Here is a 19,766-nt window from a genome sequence, read left to right as displayed (position 1 = left end):
GCATCATTTAAACAGCATACCTTCAAAGTGACCTGAAGCAGCTTTATTTTGGCCTGTCTGTATGGGGCCTAAGAATCTCCCAACCAATGCCCTGGCCCTGTTTGCTGGGGGATGCTGAGAGCTGTAGACTGGAAAGAGGATGTTTGCCTCATTTCAGGAGTTGGAAAAAACCCTTCTCAGTCTATAATTCAGAATATGAGTTCCATTCAGTTTTCAACTACAACACTAGACTATTGAATTCTCAACATATGGAAAGAAGATGCTTCCTGACTTTGCAAGTCTTATCTTTGTGATTGAATAGGAATTCAAGGTCAGATCAAAGTCTCACATTTTGTTTCACTTAAACCCAACTGGCTCTTTCCTACTGTCTGTTTCACATTAACAAATTTAATGCACAAAAGCACCAAACAGGCCAAGAAAGGTTTCAAAGGTATTTTTAAGTGCATTCATGTGAGTTTCTTTGGACGTAAGTCCCAATATATTAAACTGAGATGCGGGGAGTTATCCCCTGTGATTAGAATGGAGGTCATGATGTGTATGGATCACTTCAAGACACATCATGTTTTTAAGCTACATCTTTCTTTGAAATAGCTTTGATTTCACAAAGAGAAAAAAGAAAAACATATGCAGAGCAAAGGATGGGCTAGACAGTATCAGTGAAGAAAAGCAGAGAAAAAGAGCATCAGGTACACATTAGCAGTATTTTCCAAACAAACAGAAATGCAATACAACTATTGTTCAGTGATCGGATTGCTCCACTCAGAGGAAGGGTGTTCAGTCTGTTGCCATAGGTGCACATGCAGCCTTTGGCTTAGGTTCAAAGCTCCTTTGCAAGTGAATATTCAGACCAATAACAAGATAAGCTATTAACATGGATAAGTTACTTTTTGGAACCACGTTTCCCAGAATCCCCCAACCTGCTGAGCCAGTATCCATGGGGACTGGAGGATTCTGTGATTTGTCATCCCAAAATTATTTTTTCCAATTGATGGGTAAAGGCAATCTGTCTGCTCCTCAGTAGCAATCTGGGAAGGAAGGGGAAAGAGTGTGGCAGAGGAGAGTTGGTAGCAAAGAGAACAGGAAGGAAGTTCCAGTACTTGAGTGAATGGACACACTTGCCCTCTTAGAAATACTGCTTCTGCTCTTCAGCTTCAACAGGGTGGGCATACTCTTTGCACTGTGCAGCAAAACATAGACTTGCTAAATACGGTTTTCCTAAATAAGAATGGTCTAGTAGGAGCCTCTTTCTTTCTAAGGGACTGCAGTTCAAAAACTGTGTGCCTTCTTATCTTATTGTGCTTTTCCACCTCTCAGGGATGGGCAAAGAAGTGGGGAATCTGTTGATGGAGAACACACAGCTGCTGGAAACTAAGTAAGACTATTATGGAAAGATTTTCTTTTTCCTGTCTGCCTATAAATATTGCATGTTTTGGCCGACCTCTGGTAAGATCTGCATGTTGCTTTTTGGAAAACCATTAAACGTTTCCCTAGACAGTTGGGTGCACAAACAGCTCCTGTTTCTGCAAAACCTGGGGAGGGTAATATTCAAGTAGCTTTAAAGATCACCTTATCTCCACCAGCTTGCTCTCATTGCCAAGAGATAAAAGCTTGCTCTAAACTAACAAACAAGCTTCATTTATATACCGCTTCATACCACCTAAGCAGTGTCTAAGTGATTTACAACTGTAAGCCAATTTGCTTCCAACAGCCTGGGTACTCATTTTAGCAACCTCAGAAGGATGCAAGTCTGAGTCAAGCTTGGGCCTTTTTTGCTGGTCTTGAACTCACAACCTTGTGGTTTTGAGTGAGTGGCTACAGTACAGGCATTTAACCACTGCGCCACCAGGGCTCTAAGGGTCAGGTGAGCTCTTAGGTTCTGGTTGTGTTTTTCTACAGGGATGATGGGAGTTGTAATTTAGACCCCATAATTGCAGGTGAAAGCAGCTGATTTAGTAACAGTCAAGGTAATTTGACAAGGTTACTGGGCAAGGTAACTTGCTGTCTGGCATCCTTTTAGTGAGCTATGATGGCATAAACCCATTTTATACCAATTTAACACACTTTTTTTGTCATTGTAGGGACTAGAATTCTGTACTAACTGTGCAATGACTGAAATCCCTCCCACACAAAGCCATATTTTCACTGCTGCAGCACCCAGAAGAGTGTCCAGTTATTTTCATATAGCTGCATTTACAGTAAAAGGCATCCTCTGGAATTGCTGGGAAACCTCTGGGTGTTCTTAAGGATGAAGTTATTGTGTGCTCTCCCTTTGCTCTCTATTGGTGAGGAGATGGATGTGGATAGGTTGAGCTGCAGCACAGAAAATGTTTGTGGGGTTTGGGCACATACAGAAGGTTTCTCCTGATCCAGAATCTCAGCCATTATGTTCCTTGGTGTGCAGCTTATTACTTTTTCATTACTTTCTGTTACTTTTTTAAGAGGGGAAATTTAAGGTTGATAAGAGACATAAAATGTTAAAACTTCCCATCAAAATTTTTATTTATTTATTTACAGTATTTATTTATTTAGGTATTTATATCCCGCCCTTCAGCCCTAATGGCTCTCAGGGCGGCTTACATTTATTATTATTTTTAACCAGACAGTTCCCTGCCCACAGGCTTACAATCTAAAAGACACGACACAAAAGGAGAAGGGAATGGTGAGGGGGGAGGGGATCAGGTCCAGCATTCTTCTCTCCCTCTCAGGCCTGGACCAAGGCAGATGGACCGGAGGGAGGGCTCTGCTTCTTCCAGGCAGGCCTGGTGGAGCTCGCATGCCTCTCTCCTCTTCAAGATGGTGGCTGAAGGGAGGGCTGGTCTTCTTTGAGGAAGGCAGTTGGAGCTCACCTGCCTCTCTCTCCCCTTCCTGATGGTGGCTGAAGGGAGGGCTGGTCTTCTTTGAAGAAGGCAGATGGAGCTCGCCTGCCTCTCTCTCCCCTTCCCGATGGTGGCTGAAGGGAGGGCATACCTTTTAAAATGCCTTTTAACTTTTGTAAATAATTAGAAACTGTTACTTTCCTTTACTTGCCATATAGCTTTCAAAATGCAACTTTGTTATACCCACATTAAAATGTAGCTACCTGCAGATTACAATGTTGCTTATAACTAAGTAATTCCAAGCCCTATAATGAAGTATGCATCTCTCCTTTCTGAGTGAGTGGTCATCTGTTATAGAAAGGCAACATCCAGTTCCTCAGTCTGATGTGGAAGTCTATAGTAGATGCCCACAGTAACATCCCTGTTGTTTCCTTCCCCTTTAATTTTTATCCAGATACTTTCCACCTGGCTTCCAGGATTGAGGTCCTGGATGTCTTCACTGGTGTAAACATCCCTGACATATAATGCTATTTCTCTTCCTTTCCTGTTTGGCCTATTTCTCTTTAAAAGGTTATACCCCTCTATTACTACATTCCAATCATGACACTCATTCCACCAGGTTTCAGTGATGCCTATTATATCATATTTCCTTTGTTATGCTAGGAGTTCAAGTTCAGCATTTCTCATGCTCTGTGCATTAATGTACAGGCATCTAATGTCCTCTCCCCTAACTGCCTGTGTAAAGTTTTCCCCCTCTCATTGATGGGTCCTTGCACTATTTGCCGTGTTCCCTCTGTAATAATTTGCCTATTATCTCCAGCCCTTGATGAACTCCAGCCTTCCGAAATACTGTCTTCCTCCCCACATAACTCAGTTTAAAGCTCTCCATAAAATTATTGAGACTACTGGCAAAAATGTTTCTGCCAGCTGGTGCGAGGTGCAACCCATCCCTTGCAAGAAGTCCTCTTCCATTAAATACAGACATTTCTTTTATCCTACTGTTGTGTCTGCCTGAAGAACTTTTGCAGGTTTTAGAGGCAAGGAAAGATTATGCCAAATTCTGTTTACTGGGGTGAAAATAAGATAAATTTACATGCTGTGGGCAGAAGTTGGCCCCTCCTTTCAAGCTGCATCTGTATTCTGAAAAAACTGCTGAAACCCACCTTCTGCTACAGTCTTTCTTAACCTTGTTTTGAGTTGCCGGATTTTGGATTGTGACTATCATAATCCATCACCATTAAGCATGGTGTCTTTGGATGAAGAGAGCAGTCATCAAAAACATCTGGGCTCCTACAGTCGGGAAGGCCTACATTTAGTTCCTGGTCTTTTAAATTATATTTTTTGGTCATGTATTTGTTTCACCAGGCATAGTCTCTTGGTGCTGTTTTGCAATATTGAGGAGTTGGTTAATAGACAGCTTGATCCCTCTGTCTCTATCTGCCCTTTCATATTTTTCCATATTTCTGATGAACATTTCCTTAGAACTCTTGCATAGCATGCTTGAGTGCCATGTGTTGTCCCCAAAGCTAAAGACTTTTCTGTTTTCTTTTTGTTGTCTTGAAGAAATGCTTTGAACATTGTGAAGAATGATTTAATTGCAAAGGTAGACCAGCTCACTGGAGAGCAGGAGGCGTTGAAAGGGGAGCTTGAAGCAGCAAAGCAAGCAAAAGCCAAGATGGAAGGCCGAATCAAGGAGCTTGAAGAGGAGCTGAAAAGGTGAACCATTACTTTTGCCAGAACAGCTTCTCAACCAAAAGTCCCTTGGCAAATTTGGCAGCACCAAAATAGAAAAAAAAATGATGAAGGATCAGACTTCAGAACATTCACACTGGCTTACTAAATTTAACTAACCTGAGAATTTATTAAACTGGTTGGAACTGATTGAGTAATAAGTTTCTTAGCACTGTTCTTGGGAACCAATGAACCTGTCCTATAATTGACATGTTCTGCTAATTGACATGTTCTGCTTAATGCTTAGTGACAAAAAGAGATATACCATACCACAGGAAGGATGCAACAGACCTGTCTCTTCATAGTTGTAAAAAGAGATACTTCCTTATCACATCACACTGTGCTCTATTCCACTGCCATGGTAACATGCTGTGGAATTCTGGGTTTGTAATTTACTCGCCCAAAAGCTCTCTGGCTAATAATTCTAAATACCTAAACTGCAAATCCCAGGGTTCCATGGGATGTTGCCGTTGCAGTTAAAGTGGAATATGTGTATATAATAGTGGTCAGTACTGGCAATCTGTTCTATGTGTTACATTTTGGAAGCATTTACTTACTTCTTGCTAAGTGCTGTAACTGTTTCTTTGGTGCTGCATTTAGACATGCTGTGCCAAAGACTCGATGAAAAGCTGACCCCCATAGCGGCAAGGATAGCTTTTTGCCGCTCCAAAAAGGAGCAGCATTTTGCTGGTTCTTTTTGAGTGACAAACTGCTGGATTAGGGCTGTGGTGTGCGGTTGCTGCTGCCCTGATCTGGCACTGAAAGGGGCACCGGGACACCGCTCTATTGGTGTGGTCTGTTCTGCACCTTTGTCTGAACTTTTGTGCCCTTCTTATCATAGGCGCAGTACAGACTGCCGAAAAATGGTGGCCTCCTGGTGCCTGTTTTTCTGCCGGAGGGAAGCCGCAGCCGCCAAATCACACGGCTTCCCGCCGACGGAAAAAAGTACCCGCAAAAAGCGGGTTCTTCTAGAGCTGAGGTGGTGGTGTAACGAGTGCGCTGTGCTGTGTGGATGCTGTGCGGCGCTTACGTAACAATGTATACAATTTCTAAGAACTGTAGTGAAAAAGTAACTTTTCCAAACTCTGATCTACTCTGCTGAAATGTTCAACCAAGGAAGCTCCTGCTTTGCTTGACATGCTTTGTCCTTTTTTCTAGGGTGAAATCAGAAGTGATTGTTGCCAGACGAGATCCCAAAGAAGAGGTCGAGGATGTAAGCAGCTATCTCTGTACAGAATTGGTATATTACATTATTAATATGCCTGGGAAAGGAGGGGTTTTGGGGGGAGGGAATCTTTTCCTCATTTACTTTATTGATCTTCCATGTGTGTGGGTTGTTCTGTTTTACTTTCACTGTGTCAAAGGAACTGCTCTTTGGGTGCAATCATGTGAAAATAGCAATGCTACTGCAGGTCATTACTTTTCAGTGCAGCAGGTTCTTTCCTGGCAAAAGACATTTTGTCAGGATCTTTAAACTGGAGAAAATGTTTAACCTCCCCCTGCCCTCCCATCCTAAGACTTAATTCTAGATGATTTTGATGCTTATGCTGGTTTTAGCATAAACAGCCAAAAGTTTTTTAAAAATACAAATACAAATTTAAAAATAATAATATGTGGCTTAATGTTTCAACACAACAACACCAAGAAAAATGCCCACTCCCCATTGATGAATTTACAGCTGAAGGTCTCAGGGTTCATATGTTAAAGACCATAGAATAGAAACATAGAATCATAGAATTGGAAGAGACCACAAGGGCCATCCAGTCCAACCCCCTGCCATGCAAGAACTAAAGATAACTAAAGATTTTAACCAACTCATTTTTTGAAATTACACTCAGGTCATAAGATGGGTGAGATATAAAATCAAACTCTGAAAATCCCTAAAACTACCTTTGCTAGGCACAATTGCACTCATGAAAATGTTTTTAATGCCACGCCTCTTCTCTAAATCCCTGACATAGCAAGTCATTTTTCCAGGTTTACTGGGAGGATGTAATTTGAAGCTGTCCTTCTCTCCATACTGCTCACTGGTAAATGGGATCTCCCACAGGGAACCATTCAGACTATTAATATAACTAGGTAAGATTGCTATGCTGGGTATTAGCTGCAAGTTCCACTACCTTTGCAGCTGTCACCAATCACTTGAGGTTTTGGACTGCTTTGCAGAGAAAACAAGGCTGTTTTTAATACTGTGATCTATGTGTGTTGTGTATACAGTGCTGAAAAGATACTGTTGATATCAGGCACTATTAATTGGGATTCAGATTTACCTTTTCTTGCTTAACTTAGTAGAGATGGATGTAACAATTTAAATATTGTAGTGATGTTTTAAATACTTTTTTGTCTACCTAATGGTATATAATATTTTTTTTTCTGGAGGAAAAAGACACCTCCACAGTTTGTAAGTTACAAGCATTTGCTTTTGCTATTGCTTTGAAGTTATCAACATCCCCATTTCTGAGGCCATTTTGAAATATTTAAAAATGTTTATAAACTTCTTTTTGGTAATGTAAAGGCTGATTGTGCAAGCAAATAAATCAGATGAAAATAGTTTTTAAAAATGGCTGATCTATGTAAATCATGAAAGAAGGCAGGGAGGAAGAAACGATATTCACATTGTAAGTGAAGGGACTGCTTTTGGCCAATGTTAAGAGATTGTTACTTCTGTCTTTTTTTTTTTAATAATACTCCACGTTTGCTTTATATTAATGTTTCTAAATCAGACTCACTTCTGTGGTATTACAGCTGTCTGTGCATGGATTTAACATAAACCTGGATGCTAACTCATTTATTGTGAAGGCCCATAGAGAACAAATTTCTGCTCATTACTTCTGTTCCAAATGTGGTATTTGCTTTGCAGTATGAAATTGGGACTAGATTTTCCTTGACTAGTTGGAAATAATTGTGGTGGAGGCAGGATTACAGAAGGCCTGAGAGAAGCTAACCTTTACTAACATCAGTCCCCTTCCATTTCCCATTGGTTGAAGCCATCCTCCTCCCCCCTGCAGGACAACATCCCCATAGCACAGCGAAGGCGGTTCACTCGTGTGGAGATGGCCCGAGTCCTCATGGAACGCAACCAATACAAGGAAAGGTTGATGGAGCTACAGGAGGCTGTCAGGTGGACAGAGATGATCAGGTGAGGTTTAGGCTTTTTTTTTGTTCATTGAATCTCAGTGTTGGAAGGGACTGCAAGGGCCATCTAATAGAACCTCCTGCCATGCAGGAATAGACAATTAAAACACCTCTGAAAGGTGTCCATAATCTCTATTGGAAGACCACATAGAATCATAGAATCGTAGAGTTGGAAGAGACCACTAGGGCCATCCAGTCCAACCCCCTGCCATGCAGGAAATCCAAATCAAAGCATCCCTGACAGATGGCCATCCAGCCTCTGTTTAAAGACCTCCAAGGAAGGAGACTCTATCACCCTCCGAGGGAGTGCATTCCACTGTCAAACAGCCCTTACTGTCAGGAAGTTCCTTCTAATGTTGAGGTGGAATCTCTTTTCCTGTAGCTTGCATCCATTGTTCCGGGTTCTGTTCTCTGGAGCAGAAGAAAACAAGCTTGTTCCCTCCTCAATATGACATCCCTTCAAATATTTAAACAGCGCTATCATATCACCTCTTAACCTTCTTTTCTCCAGGCTAAACATCCCCAGCTCCCTAAGTCGTTCCTCATAGGACATGGTTTCCAGACCCTTCACCATTTTTGTCGCCCTCCTTTGGACACGCTCCAGTTTCTCAATGTCCTTTCTGAATTGTGACCCGAAAAACCCACAAAAAACTATGGATGCCGGCCATGAACGCCTTCAACTTCACAATACTTTTCTAATTGCCTTTTAAAGGATAGAAACATTTACCATTTACCAAATTACTCTTAAAATGCAATTTCCCAGGCATGGGTTCAGACTGCAAGTAGTCCATCTATTGCAATACCCTAGTTTCCACAGTAGTCAAACCAAGGCCGTAAAGCAGAACTTATTGGATATGCTGGGATTGTGGTCATTTTTTCTGTACAATCACATCCTTTCAAAGCTAGTGCAGGATTACATAATTAGAAGGCACTCTATAAAAATGGAAGTTATTCCAGAGGTCATCTAGTCCAGCTCCTTGTAGTACAGGAATCACCATCCAACTTGTGCCTAAAATCTTCAGCAAGTGAGAGTATGCTACTTTCTAAGCTGGTCTGTTCAATTTGTTGAACAGAAGTATTATAAGCCCCTGATACTGAACAGTGAATTGGTTATCAAACTGTCCATATGAACTTGTTGCCATTGTCATTGCCCATTCAGCTGAGGGAACATCCCCCTGTTTTACTATACCGTTCAAGAATTCTCTGTTACATTTGTCTACAGAGCCTCCCGGGAACATCCATCTGTGCAAGAGAAAAAGAAATCAACTATTTGGCAATTGTAAGTAATGTCTTGGCAGTAAGATGGGTGCCATGAAGCTCAGTCAAAGGCACAATCATGCTGCCAGTTGATTTTTAGTAGCATAAGTGAGATAATCCTGTCTGTACTCATTGGATATGAAATGGCATAACATCACTGTGATGGGTTGTTATCACAATTTTTTTTTTAACATTTAGATTTGGCTAGTTTTACATTCTATCAGACGAAAGAGGAAGAATGTGTATAACAGGGAATGTATAACTTCAAAAAGCAGGACTGGAGATCTACACAGTACCCTAATGGGATTCAGCACTCCAACAAAGCCCAAAGTCTACCCTAAGTATTTACAAGCCATTTCCCCCTGAATCCTCTGGAGCATGCTATGTTTGATGTTTTGGGTTTCTATAGGATATATAAAATGTTTTCTTCTCAGCTAACCACTAATATGGCCTAGTAAACCTGCAGCTAGCTGGATAAGAAGGGATCCCCACCACAACACTGCTGAGGATCCCCTGCAGCCCTTTCCAAAATGGGGACATGGGAAAACAACAACTGACCTGACAGTTAACCAAGTGACAAAAGACCTTGTGAATGGTACAGTTTAGCTAGGATAAATGGGAAGGTCAGGAGCATCTTATTATTAACTCAGGGGCTCACCAGTACATGATTTTCAGGAAACATACCACCCTCCCTGTTTTTGCAGACCCCTGGTCTATTCAAATGACTTCCTCCAAAAAAGAAATTAGGTCAGATAAGGAAGAACTGCCATTCCCAAAAGCCTCCATGAGCAACAGTTCTCTTCTAGAGCAAAGTATATACCATATATACTTGTGTATAAGTCGACCTTATGTATAAGTCAAGGTGGGGTTTGGGGGCCAACATTATGGATTTTAATATGACCCGTGGATAAGTCGAGGGTGCAGTCACAGTCCCTCTGCTCCACTTGCCTCTTGGTGCTCCTTTGAGTGGCTGCTGCCCCTGAGCCATCCCTGCTGCTCTGCTTGCCTTTTGGTGCTCTGTGAGGGCAAGCTCCAAAGAGCCATCTCTGCTGCCATCCCCAGTGCTCCCTCTCCCATGCTTCTCCCTTGGGGCTCTCTAACTCAAAGGGTTCATAGAATCATAAAATTGGAACTGGAAGAGACAGTAAGGGCCATCCAGTCCAATCCCATTCTACCATGCAGGAAATCCAAATCAAAGCATCCCTGACAGATGGCCATCCAGCCTCTGTTTAAAGACCTCCAAGGAGGGAGATTCAGATTTGTTTGTTCTTTTGTATATTTTGGAGAGGAAAGAGTTAAGGAGAGGCTCCTTTCTCCCCTCCCTTTCAGTTTAGGCTCTCCAGCAAGTCTTAAGCTTCTGCCCCTTTAAGTCCAGAGCAGCTACCAATGGTTCCCAAACTTTGCTCCTCCAGGTTTTTGGACTTCAACTCCCAGAAGCCTCAGCCCTCTTAGCTAATGGCCTGAGATTCTGGGAGCTGAAGTCTGAAACCCCTGGAAGGCCAGAGTTTGGGAACCACTGAGCTATAGAGCTCTCCCCTTTTTCTTTTTCCTGATGCTGGTGAAATCAGGCAAGCTGGCTTCTCCCAGTCATAGCTATGGCCAGTCTTAGGTTTTTTCCCCCTTTGAAAAGTGAGAAATTAACAGCCCTCTCTCCCTTTTGTCCAGGGAGACTGCCCTTTCCTCCCTGCCTCCCTCCCATGGAGCCATCCCTACTTATTCCTTCCTTCCCTCGCTTGCTCCTTGTCCCTTTTCCTCTCCCCTCTGACTCTGCAGGATGAGGAGCCAGGATTAGGGATTAGTTTCTTCCTCTTTAAAAAGATGAGGAGAGCTCTATGCTAGCTGCTCAAGCAGTGGCTGGGAGATTTCCCCAAAGAGAGAGACCTTCTTTCCAGCTCCCTTTTCTTTTCCTGAGTGGCTCCAGTGAGTAAGTGTTAAGGCTCCTTTAAAAGCCTTAACACTTTCCTGAAGGAGCCAATGCTCGGTGAGCATGAAAGCCAGCCCCTCTCAGGGAAAGGCAGCTTTCCTCATGCTTGCAAAAGAAAAGAAACTATTCCTTAATCCTGGCTGCTCATGCTGCCGAGTCCAAGGGAAGGGAGAGGAAAAGGGACAGGGGGCGACCTCTCTTTTGAAGGAGAGAAGCAGGGGAGCTTGCAACTCCCTCCCTGGCGAGGCAGGGAGGAAAGGCAGCCTTTCTTTTAAGGGCAGTCTCCCTGGACTAAAGGGCATGCCACTCAACCCCCACTGCCACCATTTTTCTGAGCCACATTACCGTATAGACCCGTGTATACGTCGACCCAGGATTTTGGGATCCCTTTTTGACATAAATTTTTCGACTTATAGTCGAGTATATACGGTAGCCTTGCTGTAGTGGGAAAAATGTTTTTTTGATGTAAAAAAAATATGGGAAGTGGGTCCCAGGCAAAATCTGCTAAAGTTGTCAAATGGCTAGCTGGTAATTTCAGCCTTGTAACTCCCACATTTCTTTATCAGGTGGTAATAATAAGAAATTCAGAAATGAGTGCTCCTTGGTTTCTTTATTTCTCTCCAGTTTCAGTCGCTTGTTCAGCTCCTCCTCCAGCCCCCCACCAACAAAGAGAAGTTATCCTTCAGTGAACATCCACTACAAATCTCCCACAACAGCTGGGTTCAGCCAACGCCGCAGCCACACCATGTGCCAGATCTCAGCTGGGAGTCGCACCCTTGAGTTCTTCCCAGATGAGTGAGTTCTTGTTTGCTTTGCCTACCAAGACTCCTTGGTTCAGGTGCTTGTCTGAAACCGAAACTATGCAGAGCTGTACAAAAATCAGCTGAAATTCCACATACTTGACTGTCTTATTTTTCTTACATAGGCCTGTTACAGACAGCCAAAATAAAGCTGCTTCGAGTCACAGTGGAGGTATGGTGTTTCAATGATGCATGCGTCCTAAGAGTCCAGAAGCCACACCAAAGCCACGCTCCAGTCTGGAGCGTGGCTTTGGTGTGACTTCTGGACTCTTAAGATGCATACATCATTGAAACACCATACCTCCACTGTGACTCGAAGCAGCTTTATTTTGGCTGTCTGTAACAGGCCTTAGTTTTTTTAATTACACACTACCATTAATAATAATAATAATTATTATTATTATTAATACTCCGCTCTTCAGCTATGGCTATCAGAGCGGCTTACAATTTGTAAATTAGACATTTCCCTGCCCTCAGGCTTACAATCTAAAAAAGACAAGACACAAAAAGAGAGGGAATGGCAATAGGGAAGGGGAAAAGTCCAGGAAATGTGCTCTGTTGGAGCTAGCCTGCCTTCCTCTCCCTCAAGATGGTGGATGAAAGGAGGGCTTGTCTTCTTCCACGCAGGCCTGTTGGAGCTAGCTAGTTAAATCTGACATATCTGTTGTATTTTAACTGTTGGTTTTACATATTTTCTTTTTTTTTTAAATTGTGTTTTGTGTTTTAACATGTTGTACCCTGCCTTGTGCCTTGAGGAATGGTGGGAAAGATGTTTGTTTGTTTGTTTGTTTGTTTGTTTTTGCAGGAATGTCACAGTAAAACTTTTCAGTTAAAGTAAAATGGAAAAACATATTTTTATTAATATATATTCAAACACTTGTGCCAGAAACCATAAACTACCTTTGTCAACGAAGAGAGAAACATTAATTTTATCATGTTTTAAGTTGGCTTAAATGAAACATATCTATTTCAGATGCTTAGGTGAGATTCAATATGGTGAAATGGTACCCTATAACAAGCAATTTATTCATTCTGCATATTACCCAAGGGGAATCAAGTTTCATTTAAGGGTAGAAATTTTACTGTAGAATAAGGATAGCCTTCTGTGGACTTCTAAATGCTATTGGACTTCATCTTCTATAATTCCTGGCCATGGACCATCTGACCGGGGCTCATTGAAATTTGGGTCCAAAAACATCTGAAGGCTCACAAGTTCCTTACCTCTGGTCTAGGTTTTTGATGACCTGTTATTTTAAATCCATGTAAACCAGTGCTTGGAAAAGTTCCTTTTTGGCTATAGCTCACGGAATTGCCCAGCCAGTATATCCTATTTAGAGGACTCATTGCACCACTAAACACTAACTTTAGTAGTGACAGAAACCTAAGCTTTTATCTCCATAGAGGTTAAGATTTTGTCCTTGTGTATGCCTCTCTTTCTGTTTCCTCACTTGAATGCCATAGCTTTCTTTCTTAGTTGCTTCCCAAATATATTTCTGCTGGACTCCCCACACTTCACCCTCACTTCAACAGCAACACTTTCTCAACTCTCTGCCTCTTATTTCTAAACACAGATTGAAAATGAACACTGTTGGTTCTCTCCTCAGTGAATGCACATCATCTGCACGTCGTGAACAGAAGCGTGAGCAATACCGCCAAGTCCGAGAGCATGTGCGGAATGATGATGGCCGCTTGCAGGCATGTGGCTGGAGCCTGCCAGCCAAATACAAACAGGTAGCATCTCTTTGGTGAGAGTAGCAGGATCAGGTGGCCACATCAAGAAAACTAGCCCATGCTAGAAACCTGGGAAGGAGACAGAAATATTACTTAAACATGTCTTAGCAGCTATTGGAGCTGCAAATGCTGTCTTGTAAATTTGTTTGTTATTCAGCGCGAAATATTTGAAAGGCTTGGGTGTATGCAGAAGTTCTCCACCTGACTCTGGAAAATTATAATGTAGGCACTAGCTGAGCCTCTCCGTGGAGATATTATTAAACAGCTGAAGTGCTACTATCAAGAAGGTTCCCTCTCCTAGGTTCCTTTCTCTGTTGACTGACAAAGGAAGAAGATGGAGAAGTCCTGCTCCAGGAGTCCTTAAATTTCTGTGCTGAGTGCATAGGAGGGTTTAAAAGACTTTGCCCCACTTCTGTCAACATACTTGTTCATTTGTATTCAGTTCCCACTTACAGTGGCAATCAGATGGTCGCATAAATAAGAGGCAGGTGTAATGACATCAGTAATACAGTGGGCCCTCTCCTTACACAGAGGATCCATTCTGGGCCCCCCTCCCCCCGGCATAAGGGAAAATCTGCGTATTCTCACGCCTCATAGGAAAAAATGGGGCATGCACACCATTGTTTTTATCGTCACGTGGCTTCCGCATAAGCAGGAAGCCACGTATAGTGCATCTGCATATGGCGCAGGCACACTGTACTTTCTTTAATATAAATTCTGTTTCATATTTTAAAACCTTCCACACACACATACACACACATGTTACATGTATACAGTCAGTCGTCCACATTTGCAGTTTTGACTTTTACGGATTTGATTATTCATGGATTTGAGTAGTATGTTATCTCTAGATTCTCCATTGTAACTCTATGATCAATCCCCCGCCAGATGTGAAGCTGGAGGACCTAAAGATTCCTTAGAGCAAACACTTATCTAGGCATTTGTAGGTCCTCCAGTGTAATTCTGTGGTCAATGTCTAGCAGAAGTTGACCATAGAGTTGTGCTGGAGGACCTAGATTTTCCTAGAGAGGTGTGGCTTCCTGGTTGGCCACTGTGAGGAAGAAGGTGTTGGACAAGATAAACCTTTGATCCAATCCAACAGGATTTTTCCTACGTGAAAATAAGTTTGGCATCACATGCAAACAATATGAGTTAACTGTTCGTTTTTTCTGCTCCAATAGCTAAGCCCCAATGGTGGTCAAGAGGACAACAGGATGAAGAATGTCCCAGTGCCTGTGTATTGCCGCCCTCTGGTAGAAAAAGATCCAACCATGAAGGTAAATGTTTAAAATGTGCAAAAGCTTTCTTTTTATTTTAGTAAGAAGATTTCTGCCTTGCCTAGTAATGGAAACAATATCACTGTTTGGGCATTCCATCAATAATCTAGGAAGCCTTTATTGCTGGCAGCTTTAGGCTCTAAGGCTCCTTAGCTTAATTTCAAACCCTTTTTGCAAATTATCAAGGTGCTGGAAGAAGGAAAGGGTTCTCCTTTATGTTCTACTAGTTGGAGCAATACATGATCTGAGAATACGGGTGAGGGTAATTTTTCCAAACTCTTCTGAAATGATTCGTTTGACATTTTGCTGAATCATGACATACTGTGAATGCTTAATATTGGGCAAAGAAGACACTCTACCTTCTTTCCATGAAAAAAGCCCCTACTGTTCTTTAGTCAGACATTGTTTTTCTCTGTTTAGTTGTGGTGTGCAGCTGGTGTCAACCTAACAGGTTGGAAGCCTGTAGAACAGGATACTGGGAATGGACAGAAACCAGAACCAGGATGTGACCCTCTAACTTGTGACCGAGAAGTAGAAGAAGAGAGTACCAAGAGCAGCCACACATCTCCAGAAAAGAAAAAGGTTGGAGAAGAGATTCATCATTTTTCTCTTCTTCCTATTTATAATTTAGATGTGGTTTGTTGTTGTTATATGCCTTCAAGTTGTTTCTGACTTGTGGTGACCCTAAGGCCATGGTGTTTTCTTGGCAAGATTTGTTCAGATGAGGTTTGCATTTGCCTTCCTGTGAGGCTGAGAGAATGTGTCCAAGGTCAGGCAGTGGGTTTCCATGGCCAAGCAGTGATTTGAACCGTGATCTCCAGAGTTGTGGTGCAATGCTCTAATCATTACACCACAATGGATCACGCTAGATGTGGTTACCTGAGCTGTTTTTAATGAACTAGACGTAGTAAAGCAATACTGATGGTTTGCACTTAAAGATATAACACACTTATTTGTGCCAGAGTTTGCTGGAATGTTATCTTTCTAAAAAAATAATTGGTTCCTATTACTTGTTATTAGCATTTGAAATAATGAACATGTTATATCTTACAGTGGTTGCCCCCACACTCTGGAAGTAATGCAGTTTGACACCTCTTTAACAGTTATAGCTTTATCCATCTTGGGATTTGTAATTTTGTGGAGCACCAACATTCTCTGACAGAGAAGACTAAATAGGTCGCAAAACTTCAAATCCCCAAATTCCATTGCATTGAGCCATGGCAGTTGAAGCAATATCAGACTGCATTAATTCTGCAGTGTGAATCCAGCCAGTGGTTGTCTAGAAAAGGGAACTTCTGAAGATATTACTTGCCACCTGCTGAAATTCCCTGTTATGCACATCTACAGTATTAAAGGTACAGGAGCTCTGTCCCTTATTTCCCCAGACAACCCTAACTAGACTACAATTTTCCTCCAACTGATAGTTGGGGCTTCCAGGGTTGGAAGTTGGGACTTTTAATTTTTAAAAGTTCATTTAATTGCAAATACCTATTCATTTAAAGCATTTTATCTTGCTCTTGAATGAAGGGGAAAAAATCCTTCCCAGATTGGCTTTGAAAGACGTACAAGAAATAAATAATGGCAAAAGCATCAGTCTTTTTGTCCTGAAGAATAACATGGAGAGAGACAATTATGGCCTTTCCTATACTTATTCTTGACCCACTAATAGATGTAATATTGTTTGAGACACTTCATCTTGGCATTGAAGGTCTCAGCTCCATGAAGGATTACATTACAATATAGTCCCAAGACCCATCTCTTTTTCTTTCATTCTTTCTCCCTTATTCCTTCTCCAGTTTGTTCCTCATTTTTGCTTATAAAGCATGTAAAAAAATAAAACAAATACATAAGTAGTTAAGCTACACACAATGAAAAATACATACCAATACTGTATGTAGAGAGATCTTGTAGCACCTTTGAGACTAACTGAAAGAAAGAAGTTGACAGCATGAGCTTTTGTAAATTTAAGTCTACTTCCTCAGTTGCATTTGGTTGCTGTAAGCAGAAGAACTAAACATCAGTCATGACTGAGGTAAAGGCGGAGAGTAAGCGTAGCACATTTAGACATGTACAATAAACAGATGAACTATCCACCATTAAAGTCAGACAACTGAATAACCACTACAAATTGACATAACAAGCAATTAATTTTGAATGCAAACAAACCATTTCATTCATTTCAAAGATAACATTCAGTCATATCTTCATCTGATCAGGATGTATTCTAATGGTTACAAAATATAATAATAATAATAATAATAATAATAATAATAATAATGTTTATTTATATACCGCTTTTCCAAATTAGATCAAAGCGGTGTACAACAGGAACTACAATACAAAGTAAAAAAACAACAACATAACAGGCCTCTCTCTCCCTCAAGATGGTGGTCGGAAGGAGGGCTCTTAGTCTTTCAGGCCAGGCCTCTCTCCCCCTCAAGATGGTGGTCGGAAGGAGGGCTTTTTCTTCTTTCAGGCAGGCAGTTGGAGCTTGCCTGCCTCTCTCCCCTCAAGATGGTGGCTGAAGGGAGGGCTTTTCTTCTTACTATATAGGGTTTCTGCTCAACACCAAATCTCAGCAGAACCCTAATGACATCCATATTGCCTTGTAACCAGATCTTTTAAACATGAACATGCCTCCCCCCCCCATTGCTCTGTTGATGGTTTGTGTGGAGTTTGCCAACATTTAGTTACTGCTGTTAACATATAATACATCATTGTTTTGACATTGTTAAGGATGTGATGTTTAGTGTTCTCTGACAATATAATTGTAAAGTTTAGATATATTTACCTTTTGCTGTCCTGCAGGCTAAAGAGCTATACGAAACAGATGCCACATCCAGCAGAGTGTGGATCCTCACAAGCACTTTGACTACAAGCAAAGTTGTGATCATTGATGCCAACCAGCCTGGCACGGTGGTGGATCATTTCACTGTCTGCAATGCTCACGTGCTTTGTATTTCTAGCATTCCAGGTAAGCGAAGACAAGAATGGCTCAGATGGACGTATTTCAGGAATCTTTTAGTTATGTATTCCTGCATGATAAGAGGTTAGGCAAGATGGTCCATTCATTCCCTCCCTCACTTCCTCTTTCTGTCGTATGATTTATTTGTTTGTGTCTGTATGTGCTGTGTGTTTTCAAGTCATTTCCAATTTATGCCAACCCTAAGGTAACATCTACACAAAAATACATTAGCAGAAACTTTACATCCACCCACCATGGTAACCATTTCTCTTGCCTTGAAATATATCAGTCATCCATATGTAGACATGTATAATTTAGCTTGATAGTGAAGCATTCTGGGACATGCCATACTTTAGTCTGGCATTCCCAGGAGGCAGCTGCAAATTGTTACACAATAACCCAGGATTTTCCTGTTTCGTTTCCTTGCAGCAGCCTGTGATACTGATTATCCTCCTGGAGAAATCTTTTTGGAGAGGGATGTGAATCCTGAAGAGTCACTAGGAACAGATGGCGTTTTGGCAGGCATCACACTAGTAGGCTGTGCAACCCGATGCAACGTCCCCAGCAGCAATTGTTCCTCTCGTGGAGACACCCCAGTACTGGATAAAGGACAGGGTATGTTTCCAATCACTTGCATGTCATATTGTAACAAGGATTTCCATCTAACTTACAGTTTTTAATGAAATGGTTTCATACAGGACAAATCAGACAATGCTTATTTCTTCAAAAAAATCACGAATAAAATAATTGTATTTCCTACCATCAAGGGGGATTTTTTAAAAAGAAAAAGTAATGATTAGAAAGACAAAAAACAGCAGGTGAGGAAGAAAATAGGCAACTAGATATGTTATTAAAGTTAGAAACCAAAATTTTAAAACATGTCAGTAAATCCTATGAATTGTGTGATTTGAGTGGTGGCTTGCTTGTGTGCTTGTTAATGATCTCTTGTTCTATAGTGTGTAGCCCCAGGTCCTCTACCTGAGCTCATGGTTTCAGGGAGGCAGGACTTCTGCTAAGAGGAAACGAGTCAAAGACTTGGTTGAGAGAGGGGCTAGCAGCTACTAAGCCACTATATAGCTGCATTCCCAAGCCCTGGAGCTTGGCAAATGGGCAAGACCAACATATTTTGCAAGGCTGTTTAGTGGGGGAGTTTTGAGGGGGTATCTCAGAATTCTGTTTCAGTGTCTACTTAAGACTACAGAATATGGATAACAAGGGAGTTGCTTTGGTCATCTCCAACTGAGCTAAGTTTTAAATGGGACATGTATAAGAATTGGAAAAAGGGGGAAATCACCAAGGAGGCATTTAAGCAAATAGCTAGCATATGTAGAGGTAAAGTCAGAAAAGCAAAAGCATAGCCAATATTAAAGTTAGGATTGTTGATGTCATTATATTTCCAGTTTCTGTGTAAGGGTGTGAAAGCTGGATAGTGAAGAAAGAAAATAGGGGAAAAATTCATTTGAATTGTGGTTAAAGAAGAGTTCTACAGATATAGTGGACTGCTAAAAATACAAATAAATGGGTATTTATTGCAAATCTGCAGTAAATTGGACATATCATGAGAAGATAAGACTCACTAGAAAAGACCATAATGTTTTGTAAGGTATAGGGCTGTAGGAGAAGAAGAAGTCTGAATTACAGGTGAATAGAGTCCATAAAGGAAATATATCCCTGAGATGATGACAGGGTGACTTGGAGGTCTCTCATTCATAGGGTCACCATAAGTCAAAGTTGAGTTGATGACAGTTAACAACAACAAACATGTCAAACACAGTGGCTGGCTATGCAGTAAATGAATTGCTTCATTTTTTATCCGTTGCCTCTTCCTTCAGCTTCATTTTACATTTTTGTCTATTTAGGTGAGGTGTCTGCAGTAAGCAATGGAAAGGTCAACCAATCCCAGTCCACTGAAGAGGCAACTGAAGCTACTGAGGTGCCAGAGAATGGTGTAACTGAAATGGAGCCAACGCATGTTCGGACGGGCCCACTTACAGAACATGTCTTTACAGATCCAACCCCAGCTCAGGTGCCTACAAGGCAGACCAGGTAGGAAAATGTTGCTTAGAGTCTGCTCTTTGTTACCTGATCTGCGGAGGTCCATTAATTTTGTGGAGTGAACAAAAGGAACAG

The 19,766-nt window shown here is 41.6% G+C and overlaps 1 protein-coding gene across 22 annotated transcripts in view; it reads left to right on the top strand.

The window, feature by feature from the left end:
* LOC149306278 (C-Jun-amino-terminal kinase-interacting protein 3-like) overlaps positions 1-19,766 on the top strand; it is a 78,083-nt gene that overhangs the window by 39,092 nt on the left and 19,225 nt on the right. For 9 of the 22 annotated variants that reach the window (XM_089477060.1, XM_089477046.1, XM_089477057.1 and 6 more), the window contains 12 exons: positions 1,315-1,372; positions 4,380-4,532; positions 5,706-5,787; positions 7,535-7,686; positions 8,905-8,961; positions 11,488-11,658; positions 13,268-13,394; positions 14,576-14,671; positions 15,092-15,253; positions 17,480-17,645; positions 18,066-18,251; positions 19,496-19,682. In XM_089477060.1, the coding sequence (XP_089333186.1) occupies positions 1,315-1,372; positions 4,380-4,532; positions 5,706-5,787; positions 7,535-7,686; positions 8,905-8,961; positions 11,488-11,658; positions 13,268-13,394; positions 14,576-14,671; positions 15,092-15,253; positions 17,480-17,645; positions 18,066-18,251; positions 19,496-19,682 (1,597 nt within the window). The remainder of the gene's footprint in view (positions 1-1,314; positions 1,373-4,379; positions 4,533-5,705; positions 5,788-7,534; positions 7,687-8,904; positions 8,962-11,487; positions 11,659-13,267; positions 13,395-14,575; positions 14,672-15,091; positions 15,254-17,479; positions 17,646-18,065; positions 18,252-19,495; positions 19,683-19,766) is intronic. The other 13 variants (XM_089477066.1, XM_089477065.1, XM_089477056.1 and 10 more) reach the window with 3 other exon arrangements.

The sequence above is a fragment of the Sceloporus occidentalis genome, unplaced genomic scaffold (assembly GCF_023333645.1).
Source record: "Sceloporus occidentalis isolate IW3139 unplaced genomic scaffold, rSceOcc1.0.p SCAF_10, whole genome shotgun sequence".
In the NCBI taxonomy this organism is placed as follows: Eukaryota; Metazoa; Chordata; class Lepidosauria; order Squamata; family Phrynosomatidae; genus Sceloporus; species Sceloporus occidentalis.
This window is presented reverse-complemented; position numbering and strand designations above follow the sequence as displayed.